Below are 14,913 nucleotides of genomic sequence, written 5' to 3' on the forward strand. Positions count from 1 at the left end.
TCTGTGATAGAAGAAGAAATTCTGGTGGAGTTAAATTAAACTCTTCGTCAATATCCATCCTTTGATTTTTCAAATACACAGAATTTTAAACAATAAAGTAAATAATGACATACAATGACAGATTGTACTAACAGCGGCTACTTCATTTTAAATTAATTTTTTAGTGGGAACATAAATAGGTATATGTTTGGTTGCCTACACCACAGGTCACTGCCAAATACCGGGCGTTTAATTAATTTATGCAAGCAGTGTATGTTGTGTTGCCTATAATGAAATCGTTCATTAATAGAAAATCATTCATTAACAGGGGTCATTAATCAATGATTTTGAGGGTGTTAAAATTGATCATAAATGGACGGTCGACGGAAATTGTATTTTACGTGGTGATTTTAATTTGGATTTTTTAAGTATTAGCTTCTATACCCAGAAAATTAAAGCAATGTCACTTTGGTGAGTATTTCGTCTCGACAAATAGTTGAAACTATCGACTCCGAAGAATTATGGAGTTTGATAATCAGAATTTTTATCCCAGTATTTATGAATTTAGGATACTATCACTGAGTGACTTGGCAGTCATAGTTAAGTCGTTAGATAATAGGAGTACTATTAATGAAATATTAAACTCCAAAATTTTAAAGAGTTTTTTGTAACTTGTGGTCACATTATATATATATATATATATATATATATATATATATATATACCCGGTATTTAGGCGGCACACGCCCTTCCAGTAGGGATCTATGGAGGAGTATCACCAAGCCGCAAGCCCTTATCTCTTGCCGTACTGCTCCACCATAGGCCGATCAGATACCAGCATATTCTAGACTAAGCCGCAGATTCATTTAGAATTTTAAACTGCTGCGTTAGCCTTTTTGTTTTCTGTACACCGAGCTGGGGATTGAACTGACATCTCTCGCAGTGAAGCGAAGGAGAAGCCAGCCGCCCAGCCCGCTTGGCTATCCGATAAATACTTCTCTTAGATTAAATATCAAAAATCAAAAGTTAAAAATACTATTAAGGCGGATGAATTTAGACCTATAAATATACTTCCGCCCATTGAGAAATTATTAGAGTTGGTAGTATATGATCAAGTTATGAATCACGTTGATAAAATTGAAAACTTAATAAACACTCAGTATGGTTTTCCTAAAAAGTATTCCCGCGACACTGCACTGCAACTTTCACTTTGTAAATTCAGGTCTGAATTGGACAATGATAATTATGTAATAGTAGTATTCCTTGATTTAAAAAGAGCTTTTGAAACTATTGAGCGTAATATACTTCTCACTAAATTAGAAGGCTATGGTGTTGAAGAAAATGTTCTTGAATGGTTTAAAGATTACATATTGGTTAGAAAGCAATAAGTGAGGATTAATTATGTTACTTCTTCTGAAATTAGTGTTAATATTGGGGTATCGCAAGGTAGTGTCTTAGGACCCCTTTTGTTCATATTGTATTTAAATGATATAAACTTGTTTGTTAAATGTGATTTCTTTAATTTGTATGCAGATGACATCTAGTATGAATTCAGCATTGCAGTCTGTTAATAAATATTTAAAGATCAACAAACTAAAGTTAAATGTATTAAAGACGAAGGTTAAATGTAATAACAATTAAAGATAAATACTCAAATATTGATATAAATACTATTAATCTTCAAATTAACAATGATAAAATAGAAATCATCACAACAATTAAGTACCTTGGTTTTCAATTGGATAATATATTGTTTTTTAATGACCATTTTAATTACATATTAAAAAAGATTTCTAAAAAATTATACTTTTTGTCGAGAATATCTAAAAATTTGTCAACTTCAACTAAAATTACAGTTTTTAATGCAATTATTTAACTTTACCTCGATTTTTGCTCATCGGTTATTTTTCCCTTCAATTTAAATCAATCGGCCCAGTTGCAAAAATTACAAAATCGTGGAATGAGAATCAAGTCTTTTAGCTTACAATGGTGTTCATTTATAAAATTTTAAATAATTTGGTTCCTGCGTACTTTTGTGAGTTTATTACACGGAATTGTGATATTCACAATTACCTTACTCGAGGTAATTGCAATTTACATGTTGTGAAAACAAAAAGGACGGATTTATGAAAATCTTTGTTGTTTAACACTAAAAAGTCGGAGGTGCCGATTTGGCCCCTGTTGCGATTTGAAGTTATTGTAGTTCTTTTATTTGACACAATAATAATTTCATATTTTATGACTTTTAATATTTTGATACAAAGTCTTATTTAACACAAAAAAAATATTGTTTACTAAATTTATTAAATGGATTTTCTAACAAACCTACCATAGAAGTCTGAAGGGGCCAAACTGGCCCTGTATTAATTATTATCGTTTTCTCAGAAATTTGACGATTTCTTTTAACTTTCTGTCGGATAGATAAAATTATGTTTATGTACGTTTATTCCTAGAAGGTATTTTGTTACATACTGTTTGTTCCTTGAAAGTATTTTGTTTATTGAGCGGTTTATTAGGTTCTGCTGACTCTCGTTTCTAGAATATTGAAACATTCGTTCAATTGTGAAAATTCAAGATGACTGTAAAGATGTCTCATCGTGGACTATCAGAACTTGAACTTCTTGAAGAAATACGAAAAATACAAGAAGATGTTTCGGGAGGTGAATCTGAATTTGCAGAAAATAATGAGTCAGACGATGAACAATACGTACCACCACAAAATAATGATTCAAGTGACTCTGATGCTTCAGAGCAGTTAGAAAGTTTTATTGTACAAGACTCACCAATTTATGTAAACACTGCTTCTACAACTCAACAGCACGAGTCAGCTAATTTTATCGTGAATCCAAGTGCATCTAAGCCAAGTCACAAGAGAAAAAGAGGTCAACAAGGAAAAACTATTTCAATCGCAGACATCGAACAATTGAAAGACGGAACAACGTGAAAGTTATTGATTCTGGATCAGTACCTGGTAAGATTATGATTTTTAGTATCTTCATATTCATTGAATGTTTGCTCATTACAGGACGCCGCGCTCAGCACAACATTTATCGAGAGGAATCAGGTCCTACGTCGTATGCAAAAAGGAACGTGAGGAACAATTGTGTGGTAAGTGCTTGGCATCTAATAATCAACGACAGCATGTTACGTCATATAAAAGAATGCACTATTGCAGAAGCACATCGATGTTTGAAAAATGACACATGGACTATACCTTTGGAAGAACTGGAGCCTGCCCTTGCTATTATGTACGCAAGTACGGCGCCAAAAATTTCCCAACCAACAGCTTGTGGTCAACAGTACGGGGTCCTCAGTTTTTTAGGCAAACTATGCCACGCGACAGTTTCAAGGATATTATAAAATATCTCAGATTTGACATAAAGCAAACGAGATCTGAACGATTGAAAACCGACAAATTTGCTCTAGCCTCTGCGGTTTGGAATGGATTTATAGAAAATAGTGGTGCATGTTACAAACCGGGAATAAACCTTACTGTGGACGAACAACTACTGCCTTCTAAAGCCAGGTGCCCGTGCACACAGTACATATCAAATAAGCCGGATAAGTTTGGCATAAAATTTTGGCTTTTGACATGCGTGGAATCAAAATATATTGTAAATGGTTACCCTTATACTGGCACTGATCATCTACGCAAGAAACATACAAGTGTTGGTGAACATGTTGTTTTGCGGTTAATGGAAAATCAACTGGGAAAGGGCAAAAATGTTACGACAGATAACTACTTTACATCGTTAAAATTTGCCAAGGCATTGCAAAAAAAAATTAACAAGTCTTGTGGGTACTTTGAATCGCAACAGAAAGAAAGGTCCTCTAAGCGTAAAGAGTAAAAATGGAGAATTATATGTTACCCATATATTCCAGAGCGACGAAAAGATAACACTTACTGCATACCAAGGAAAGAGTCACAAAAATGTGCTTTTGTTGAGCTCATTACATCAATCAGTGGATGTTGCTGTCGATGGAAAAAAACTTCCTCAAACAGTAAGTTTTTATAATAAAACAAAATACGGGGTTGATGTAGTGGGCCAAATGGCGCGTCTTTATACTACAAAAGTTGCTTCAAGACGGTGGCCAATGCACGTGTTTTATAACATTCTTGACTTAGGAGCAATAAATGCATGGATTATTTATAAAGAAGTTACTGGAAGTAAAATCAGTCGTCGTAAGTTTATTCTTCAGCTGTGTGAAGAATTACGGGCTCCATACCTTGCCTCCCGAAATCTGGTACTATACCCAGCACCACCGGATTTACCAACCACCAGCACTGTTACTAGCCAAAAAAGAAAAAAATGTCAGTTAAAAATGTTTTGTAAAGGAAATTATACTTCCAATGAGTGCCACGGCTGTAACAAGGCAAGGTGTGGCAAATGCCAAAAACTGCAAACTGTATGGTGTTCCAAATGTTTAAAATGAAACTAAAAAATTAAATCAAATTCTATCGTCAAGTGTTTATATAATTTCTTAAAACTGTTTATTTTTATTTTTTGTTTATTCCCAAATAAATAGTTAATTCTAAACTTGATTTTTATTGATTTAGGAACTTGGGGCCAAAATGATCCCTTCGGGCTTTCTAGGTAGGTATGCTAAGCCCGACTTTCTAGTGTTAAGGCTTTTGATGTTTTTAATACGCTTTCTCAAACAGTTAAAAGTTATTCATCTGTACAAATGTTTAAAAGCAAATTAATGGACCCTATTAAAAGCACCAATAGTTAGGTAGTTGTTTTTTAGTCGTGTTTTATGTTATATCATATTGTTTTTAATAAGTGAAGATACTGTATTTTAAGTGTAATTGTTATTTTAATCTTAATCTTTAATCTTTAATCTCTTGTGTATTAATGTTATAAATTGATTACTTTTGTGTGTATTAGGGCTTTCCCTATTTTTGAATAAATAAACTTCTTCTCTAGATCAGAAGTTCTCATGCCAATTCAAAACAGAGACAAGGGTTAGACAAGGATGCATTCATTCAATATTTATGATAAACATGTTGTGAGGATGACCTTAGAAGGATGGGTCAATGGAGAAATAATGGCTGGTAGAAAAATCTCCAATTTAATATTTGCTGATGACACGACATTTATAGCAGCAATCGAACAAGAAATGCTAGTTCTCCTGCTAAGAGTTGAAGGTAAAAGCGTTAAATTTTGCCTTAAAATTAATAAAGACAAAACGTAAACATTGGTGATCGACAGATTCAACACTATTTACCTGAGTAACCACTTGGAGGAATACGAGATAGTAGATAGCTTCATCTATCTCGGATTTAGTATAACTAACGATAGCAACTGCCCGGTAGAAGTTAGGAGACGCATTGGTATGCCAAAAAGTACGATGAGTCGCCTCACTAAAGTTTGGAAACAGATCTATCTTTCAAAAAATCAAGATAAGACTGGTGAATGTACTAATGTACTTGTATTTATATTTTTTGTAAATATTGTTCTAATGCCATATTCTTGTGGCATCTGAACCCTTCCGTCTCAACTTTTTTTTAATAAACTTGGACTTTTTTGCAGTGACGGCTGGTGTGGTAAAATTTTGGGTAGGCCAAGCCTGCAAATTACATATAGCTATGTGTAATCAGTGGCGGATCCAGAAGGAGGGGATCCCCCCAGTTAAAAATATTTGAAAACCCACTTATCCTATTGGTGGTAAGACTAAAAGTGACCTTGAACCAGAGAAAAGAATCACCCTCACGATCCATGAACTCCCAAAAAAAAATCAACCTCGATCGGCCAAACAACTAGTGCAACTAGTAAGAACAGATAACAGTGAAAATTGAACTAATGCTCTGCCATAGATAAGTTGCATACAATCAGGCGATAAAGAAATCATGAAAACGTGATTTTATTTTCGAATTTTACGAATTTTTTTAAATTTATTTTGGCAACCGTGCACTTGTTTGCAATTGTGTTGTTTGTTTAAAAATATGTTACAATTCGATAATTACGTTACAAGTGACAAGGATGATAGGGTGACTAAACAGCAAGCATGAACACGACAATATAAATCGTTGTCCGGCAAGCTGCTGAACTTCAAACGCTTTTTGTATGGGAATCTTATGCGAGCTGGGTCGGCCAGTTCCGATCGGGCCTATTAATGATATTTAAAATGTCTGAATACGATTCGATGCTTTTTGTGGTAATATAATAATATAGATACTGTTGTTTTAATGGACGCTAATGTATTGAGTGATTTAGTACATTTAAAACTTATTTACATGCATTAACATAATTTTTGAATATATGTTTTTCAATTTTAAAGCTCTTAAAATTATTGGGTAGGCCCGGCCTATCCTACCTACCCTCAAAAACCGCCACTGCTTTTTTGGGTAATTTAGGCTCTAAATGTTTTTTTTTTACAATTTGCATCATTTATCAAATTTATTGACCTATATTCTGATTAATATCACCATGGGACATATATGTCCCTTCAGGTTATAATTATGTCCCAGTTGTTGCAAAACTCAATGAAAGGAGGAAACACAAAAACGTTTTTATTATATAAAATCATATAAAATAAAAATATTTATCATGTAAGAAATATCTTAAAACAATTTATTCAATGGGCAAATGCTCTCTTAGAGACATTGTAGTTTTTGATGGTCTGCCATATAATATTATAATATGCGTCTTTCTATGGAAGCATTTTGTCTCCTATAATTGATCAGCTGCTTCGCTAATAGCACAATAAATTGCAGAAGAGGAACTTTTTATGGTGTATTTCTTTATAAAGTATCCAAGAATTCATCACTGACGTCAGAAGTAGTTTACAAAATACCTTCTTCCAGAATTTATTAGACTTTCTGTTTATATCGTACAGCCTACACAGCTGATCGAGTCAGCCCATATTTTAATTGTAAAATAAAAAAGACTGTGGCAATTACTAATTACAACCAATTTTTTAGTATCCTTAAAGTATAGTATCCGTATTGAGTTAGACTCAATAATATTTTTTTATAAAGATAATGTAAGTATTTATTTATAAAATATGTAATCATTAATTATTTTTACTACAACACCATTATGTGTTTGGGCCTCTTTTAACACAATGACCCACTTTATATATATAACAATTGATTAAAACTAACGAAATTAATGTGACCCACTCTTAACCTCATTCTATGTCTAAAATACAACTGATAAATTTTGCAGGCTCATTATATTTCACGACAGATTAATAACTAATAAAGTATGAGCTCGAATTAAGTTCACCTATGCAGCATAAGATACCTATGCAGGTTCAATTTCGTTTAAAGGGCGTACTGAGCTTAAAACTCGTAAAAAATTATGGAGAAAATGACCTTACGATTAAAAATGTGAATGGCTGTCCAAAGATAATGAAATTTCGTTCATAATTCTTCTGCACCAAAATTTACGGATTGGCTTCTTACGTATATGAATCTAAACTCTCTTATGTCCAAATTTAATGAATTTATAAGTACTGTTAAACTTTTAAAACCTCCTTTATTATTCTCTTAACAGAAACCGGACTTAATTCTTCTATCCCCGATGCTATTGTAAACATTGATAATTTAACTATATTTCGTAGAGATAGAGGCACTCGTCGAGGAAGAGGAGTAAGAATACTTTTTCCATCAGTAATAAAACAATAGACGTACCCGGTATAGAAATTCCATTCAAATAATGTGCCCACGTTTGTCTCTAAATCTCTTGATAATATATCTTTCACACAATATATATATATATATATATATATATATATATATATGATGAATTATTGTGAAAAGATATATATATATATATATATATATATATATATATATATATATATATATATATATATATATATATATATATATATATATGTATATATCTTTTCACAATAATTTATCACCTGCATTAGACGGACTCACCTCGTTTTTCCTCAAACAATTCGCAGAATCTGTAGCCAACCCTATATCTCTTATAATGAATGCTTCATTTAATCAAGGTTCTCTCCCCTCGTCCCATCAAGACACCTCGATCAAGACACCATATCGGAAAATAGTGTTTAACATATTTAAAGATAAAGTTGATAACGCTTTATTTTATTTATAGGATTGTGTTATTTTCGGATCGCATTATTTATTTATTGTTTCACAATTTTTGTGATATATTGTGACATATTTGTGGTATGATGTACTTATTTGTTTAACTGTACTTAACTTTTTAATTGGTATTAGTTTTATAAGGATATATTTTTTTTTGCTTCTTGGGCATAATATGAGCTCGCTCCTTTGCCCTTATTTGTTGTGTAATAATAATAATAATAATAATAAAATAACAACAACAAGAAGAACCACAAATGAGCCAAACAACAACACGAGCTCCACCTGCTGAAGGTGCTGCGCTGGAAATTCAGCCGGCGCTCACTCAAGCGGGACGACCGAGGCAGCGCATGAAATGGACTGTGTCTATTAATGAAAACATTTTGCGTTTCTATTACAAGGTGACGAACCTCGGTCGAGAAACGATCGGCTATCGACAACAACTGTATGCCGAATTTTGCAGGGAGTACCCAGAGATTCAAGTATCTGAACAGCGAATAGCAGATCAATACCGGGTAATTATAAGAAATAATCTTATCCCAGAGGCTAGACGCGATACTATCAGAAGCGAAGTCGAACGGGAGATTCATAACCAAGAGCTAGTTGTGGATCAAGTCCATAATCAAATCCCAAATGAGCAGATTCCTGAGCCCATCATACAAGAAACTCAACCTGTTAACACGCAGCAGGACAACAACGAGTTGCACGATAGCCTGGTAAGAGAAATGGCACGTGCCGTACAAGAGTTTAATGGTACAAACCCACTTAGCAGACCACCGCTACCAAAAATAAACTCTTGTAAGAAACTAGGTGCGCTGTTACAAATTATGAACACTGAAGTCCTACCCAATTATATCGTGGAAGCCCATACATTAGAATATTTGCATATGCTGATTTATTGTGCAGCAACAGCAATTGCTAATGTTATGGGCATTAAGATCAGAACACGGCGGGGAACTAATATCGGAAGGACTGAAAACAGAATTGCACCCTGGGAAAAAAGACTGCTGAGTAAAATTGAATTATTGCGCAGGGATATTGGACAAATTACAGAATACATCCGAGGAGTAAGAAGTCGAAAAGTAATTAAAAGAACTGAAGAAATAATTCTGAACACTCCAAGACACTCCAACATGATCCAGAGAACCACACAGCTCAACACTGACTGGACACATTAAAACAAAAACTCCCCGTTTATTCAGGTCGCCTAAGGAGATACAAAGTGAGTAACAACCGGAAATATGACAATATCCTTTTTGAACATGCAGAGAAGGCTTTCTATAGGAAACTGAATTCCACTGTAGATAAATGTAAATAAATCCTACCCAAGCCAAGAAGAAATTCATGAGTTTTGGGGAAACCAACTTTCGACGCCAGCTACTCATAACAACAATGCTGGAAGGATTGAAGGAACGACGAACAACTGTCAACACTACAGTAATATTCCCTATGAACCTTTCACCACTGAAGAAGTCTCGAACATTATCAAAGAGCTTCATAACTGGAAATCTCCTGGACCAGACGGAGTTCAAAACTTCTGGCTAAAGAAGTTTTGGAGTGTTAATGAGCTTTTAACAGCATTTATTAATAATATTATTTCTAATTCACAGGAAATACCATCATTTCTTACTCAGGGAACCACTTATCTAATACCGAAGGATCAAAGTAACACCCAAGATCCAGCAAAGTACCGCCCAATTACTTGTCTTCCAACTTTGTACAAATTGGTCACATCCTGTGTGGCCCGGCGTATCTACCAACATTGTGCTCTGAACAATATCATAGAGCCTCAACAGAAAGGATGCGCTAAGGGGTCCATGGGCTGCAAGGAACAACTCATTATCGACTCAGTCATTTCTAACCAGGCATACAACAAAAAAAGAAACCTTTTTACTGCCTTCATTGACTACAAGAAGGCTTTTGATTCAGTGCTGCATGAATGGCTTATAGATATATTGAAAATATATAAAGTCGATGATAATCTCGTGACCTTTTTGAAGCATATAATGGCAGAGTGGAAGACTAAAATTCACCTTCAAATACCGGGTGAAATTAATATCGAAACTGAAGATATCCCTATTAACCGGGGGCTTTTCCAGGGGGACTCGTTAAGTCCACTTTGGTTTTGCCTAGCAATGAACCCACTATCTCAGCTGCTGAACTTTACTGACTCAGGTTTTAGCATCAAAAATAACAACACTGTTGTAGCGAAGCTTAATCATCTGTTGTATATGGATGATTTAAAATTAATGGCTTCCACTCGAAACCACCTAGATGAGATGCTAAAAACTGTAGAAAATTTCTCAAATGATATCAGTATGAATTTTGGACTAGACAAGTGCCGTATACTAAACATAATCAGAGGAAAGGTTCAGCCCGGAGGTTTCGATATGCAAGATGGCCAAAACATCGAGGCAATGGGTGAAAATGATATGTACAAATATCTCGGAGTAAAACAAGCGCGGAAAATTGACCATAGACAAATGAAAACCGAACTAACTTCGGAGTTCGTGCGAAGAGTAAGACAACTAAATCGGTCATATCTTAACAGTAAAAATTTGTTTAAGGCATTAAATACCTACGCCTGTTCCGCGCTGAGCTACTCATTTGGTATTATAAAGTGGTCAAAAACGGATATAGAGGGTCTTCAGCGGAAAGTAAGAACACTTCTCACAAAGGCGCAAAAACATCCACGTAGTGCAGTAGAGAGAACAACATTACCGCGGTATCAAGGGGGAAGAGGACTTATGGATATAGGTGAGCAATTGGATAAACAAATTGCTAATTTAAGAACTTATTTTCAGGTACAGGCTGAGACATCTACTTTACATCGAGCAATTTGCGCAGTAGATGATACGACGCCGCTTAAACTGAGGGAACAAGAAATGCGCATAAACCACCTGACTAAGCAAGACAAAATGCGCGCCTGGATGAGTAAACCTCTGCATGGGCGACATCTTAATGAGATCAGCCAAGAATATGTCGACAATACAGCGTCGAACTATTGGTTGACATCAGGAAAGATGTTTCCCGAGACTGAGGGTTTCCTACTTGCCATTCAGGATCAGGTTATTCCAACTAAAAATTACCTGAAATATATTGTTAAAGATCCTCAAGTCCAAAATGACAAATGCCGATATGGATGCCAAGCCCAAGAAACTATCCAACATCTTACCGGTGGCTGCCAGGCATTTGTCGGTACTGATTATAAAGACCGTCATGACTCAGTAGGAAAGATTATCCACCAAAAACTAGCTGACAAACTGGGACTTCTCCAAACCGACCATCTTCCTTATTATCAATACGTCCCTGATAGAATGCTTGAAAATGACAACTACAAGCTATACTGGGACCGCACTGTGCTTACAGACCAACCAGTGGCCCATAATAGACCCGATCTCATACTAGTTAATAAAATTACTAAGCAAACAACACTTATTGATGTGGCGATACCCAACACCAATAATTTACGTGTTAAATACAACGAAAAGATCGCCAAGTACAGGGATCTAGAAATACAAATCAGGAGACAATGGAGAATGGAAAGTACCCAGACGATACCTATTATTCTTTCTACCACTGGAGTCATCCCGAAGAGCCTCCTAGAAAACATAAAAAAGCTGGGTCTAAATGAACATCTATATAAGATTATGCAGAAAGCTGTGTTACTTTCGACGTCCAGATGCGTACGAAAATTTTTGGGAGATACACCGACATACCAAGTCACCTAGGACTCGATAACATGGAAAGAGTCCCACCAGAGCTCAATCCTTTTGATACCGTAGGTATCTGGGATGAGTGAGTTTTCCCCTTAGAGGGAGTGTGAGCCGTATGGTTAAATCTGGAATAATAAAATAAATAACTGATCGAATCCTAACATGCGACATATCAAATGAAAGGGACGGATATAACGAATTATTCAGATAGAAAAAACAAACAAGGCAACTACTAAAAGGGCACTACACAGTACAGTAAAACCTCGATATAACGGACTCATTGGAGGGACTGGGTGCCCGTTAAAGCCGAAAGTCCGTTATATAAAAATATGTTTAAAATAAATCAAAATACATACTTTTTTTTTGAAAATGTATGTACACTGAATTTAGATATATATAAAAGATACAAAATACAAACAAAATTCTATTTAATTGTATTCCGACATTCGTCGTGAAGTGACGTTGCTGTGAATATCGACGCGCTTGCTGTCGGTAATCCTGTTTTGAACAAGTTTCGTTTGCACTTTCGATGTTTACTGTTATTTTATGATCTACCCTCTAAAATTACGAAAATTCGTAGAATACAGTTGAACTATTTGATGAATAATCAATAAATCATCCTCGAGATGCGATCTTACCTCTGATAACTTTATTTTTAACGGTCTTGTTCGCTATCTTCATTCGCTATCAAACAAATTTTTCCAACCATTTTTTAATGTTTGTTCTTTCACCTCCTCTCATGCTGTAGCGAAATTAAAAATTGTTGATTTTAAATTGTAAGACCTTAAGTTTTGCAAGGTACGCTGCCCTAGTGTATCTTCCGCATTATCTCCATATCTAAAAACTTTCTGCGATATATTCGTTTGGCTTCCAAAATTATTTCCTGATCCATGGGTTGAATAAGCGATGTTGTTTTTTTTTTGTAAAAACATAAACCTAAAGTTGCCATCTTCTGAACGTAGAATATTCTCAAAGGGGTGAGCAGGAGCTTTGTCTAACAGCAATAAACATTTCACCTATTCTGGCATTATTTTCCAATTTCTTCTCTTGAAATTTTGAGGTACTTTTTTTGAAGCTACAAATTCTTTGAAAAACCAATTTTTGAAAATATCTGAGGTGAACCATATACCTTCTTAGAGCTATGATGCATTATATCTTTTAAAACTCTGGATTTACGAGATTTACCAACTATTACTGGAGTCAATCTATGCGATCCATCGGCGTTAGCACAAAGCGGTGCCGAAATCCTGTCCTTGATAATTTTTCTTCCAGAATTCGATTGTTCATATTTGGAGGCTTGTGGGCTTTCAGGCAAAGTACACCATAACAAATCAGTTTCGTCAACATTTTAAATCTGAGATTCTAATAGCATTTCGTTACTCACATGTGCTACTAATGTTGCCTAAATGGTTCTCTTTCTTCTGTTGGTGCACTTGAAGCTTCGCCAGAAATTCTATTATTCATGATTCCGTGCCTTTTGCGACAGCTCTAGAGCCATCCATTACTTGCTCTGAATGGTATGTTTATATGATATGCCAATTTAATTGCAGCAGATTTCAATTAGACTGCTCGGACCAGGATCCCACTAGAACGTTGTTGGCCATACCATTTTAAGATTGCTTCTTCCAACTTCCAGTGAAGTTTCACGAGCCAATTTCATTCGCTTAACAGTATGTTTTTTTTACATTTGAAGGGATTATTTGTCCGTTATATCCAAAGTCCGTTAAATAGAGGTCCGTTATATCGAGGATTTACTGTATGTTCATTAATAATGAACAGGAATAAGGTAAATTTTCTTTACTGGCCTAAAGAAGGTCTCTGACTAGCCTAATACTAGTGTGTGTGCATGTGACACATCAAATCAAACGACGTCGTGAGACGTATAGTACATGTAATGTATATAGCTTTCCATCAATATATATATATATATATATATATATATATATATATATATATATATATTTATATATATATATATATATATATATATATATATATATATTTATATATATATATATATATATATATATATATACATATTTATATAAAACTCTACAAAACAATAATACGCCCAGTCCTAACATATGGTTCAGAGACCTGGACTATAACAAAAATAATGAAAAAATGTTATAATGTTTCGAAAGGAAAGTACTAAGGCGAATCCATGGAGCAGTGAATGACAATTTAGCGTGGAGAAAACGATACAACTTCAAACTTTATAGAATATACCAGGAACCAGGTATTGTAAAACATATTAAGATAGGATGTCTGAGGTGGATAGGGCATGAAAAACCCATCTAGAAAAACGCTTCTTGATAAACCCATTGGTCAGAGAAAAAGAGGAAGACCTAGAACAAGTTTCCTTGATAAGATCGACGAAGACAAGTTTAGCGGAGAAAGGCGATGGATAGGGACGACTGAAGAGAAATTCTTTAGGGGGCTAGAACCTACGCAGGGTTGTAAAGACAGAATGATGATAAAGTTGTAGATTAACAGTAATGGATAAAGTGAGAACTGAACGAATTAGAGACTAATAAATGTGAATGAGACACTAATGACGAAATAGTAAAACGAAAATTACTCTGGTATGGACACGTGCGAAGGATAAATGAGATCAGAATACAAGAACTTGATAATAAAAGACAAACAGAATGAGGAAAATAGGACGACCTAGATTACAGTGGAACGGACAAATAAAAACAGTAATGGAAAAAAGAGACCTTACTGAGGAAGATACATATGAGAAGAAGAAATGGCGATTGGGATGTACGAGTAGTAAACGACAAACAAAATATACTATGTAAAGCCATGGATAAATAAGTTATAAGTAAGGAAAATGTCTAAATCAATATTTGGTAATTCCAACTTAAAAAGAAGTCTTACTCCAGATATAATATCACTTGTATTTTGTGTGAATTAGCATAACTCTGTATAATATATGAATCAAATCAAATTGAATTAAAATTTTTTTACCTGATGAATCTAAATGGTAGGCTGTTCCTATAATAGGCAAACCTTTCGGACCAGGAATGGCCATTACATGTTTCCAAAATAATCGATTTTTTCGTGTTTTATTCACTAACCACACACAAGCTACGGAAACTAGAACGATCAGCACGACCCAATACATTGTTATCAAAATAAAATTGT

At 34.6% G+C, this 14,913-nt stretch overlaps 1 protein-coding gene across 1 annotated transcript in view; it reads right to left on the minus strand.

Moving 5' to 3' along the window:
- The window catches only part of LOC140436506 (cytochrome P450 4C1-like), a 49,969-nt gene extending 35,056 nt beyond the window's left edge, over positions 1-14,913 (minus strand). The window contains exon 1 of the mRNA XM_072525380.1: positions 14,737-14,913. Within this exon, the coding sequence (XP_072381481.1) occupies positions 14,737-14,893 (157 nt within the window). The 5' untranslated portion in view covers positions 14,894-14,913. The remainder of the gene's footprint in view (positions 1-14,736) is intronic.

The sequence above is a fragment of the Diabrotica undecimpunctata genome, chromosome 3 (assembly GCF_040954645.1).
Source record: "Diabrotica undecimpunctata isolate CICGRU chromosome 3, icDiaUnde3, whole genome shotgun sequence".
Classification (NCBI taxonomy): domain Eukaryota; kingdom Metazoa; phylum Arthropoda; class Insecta; order Coleoptera; family Chrysomelidae; genus Diabrotica; species Diabrotica undecimpunctata.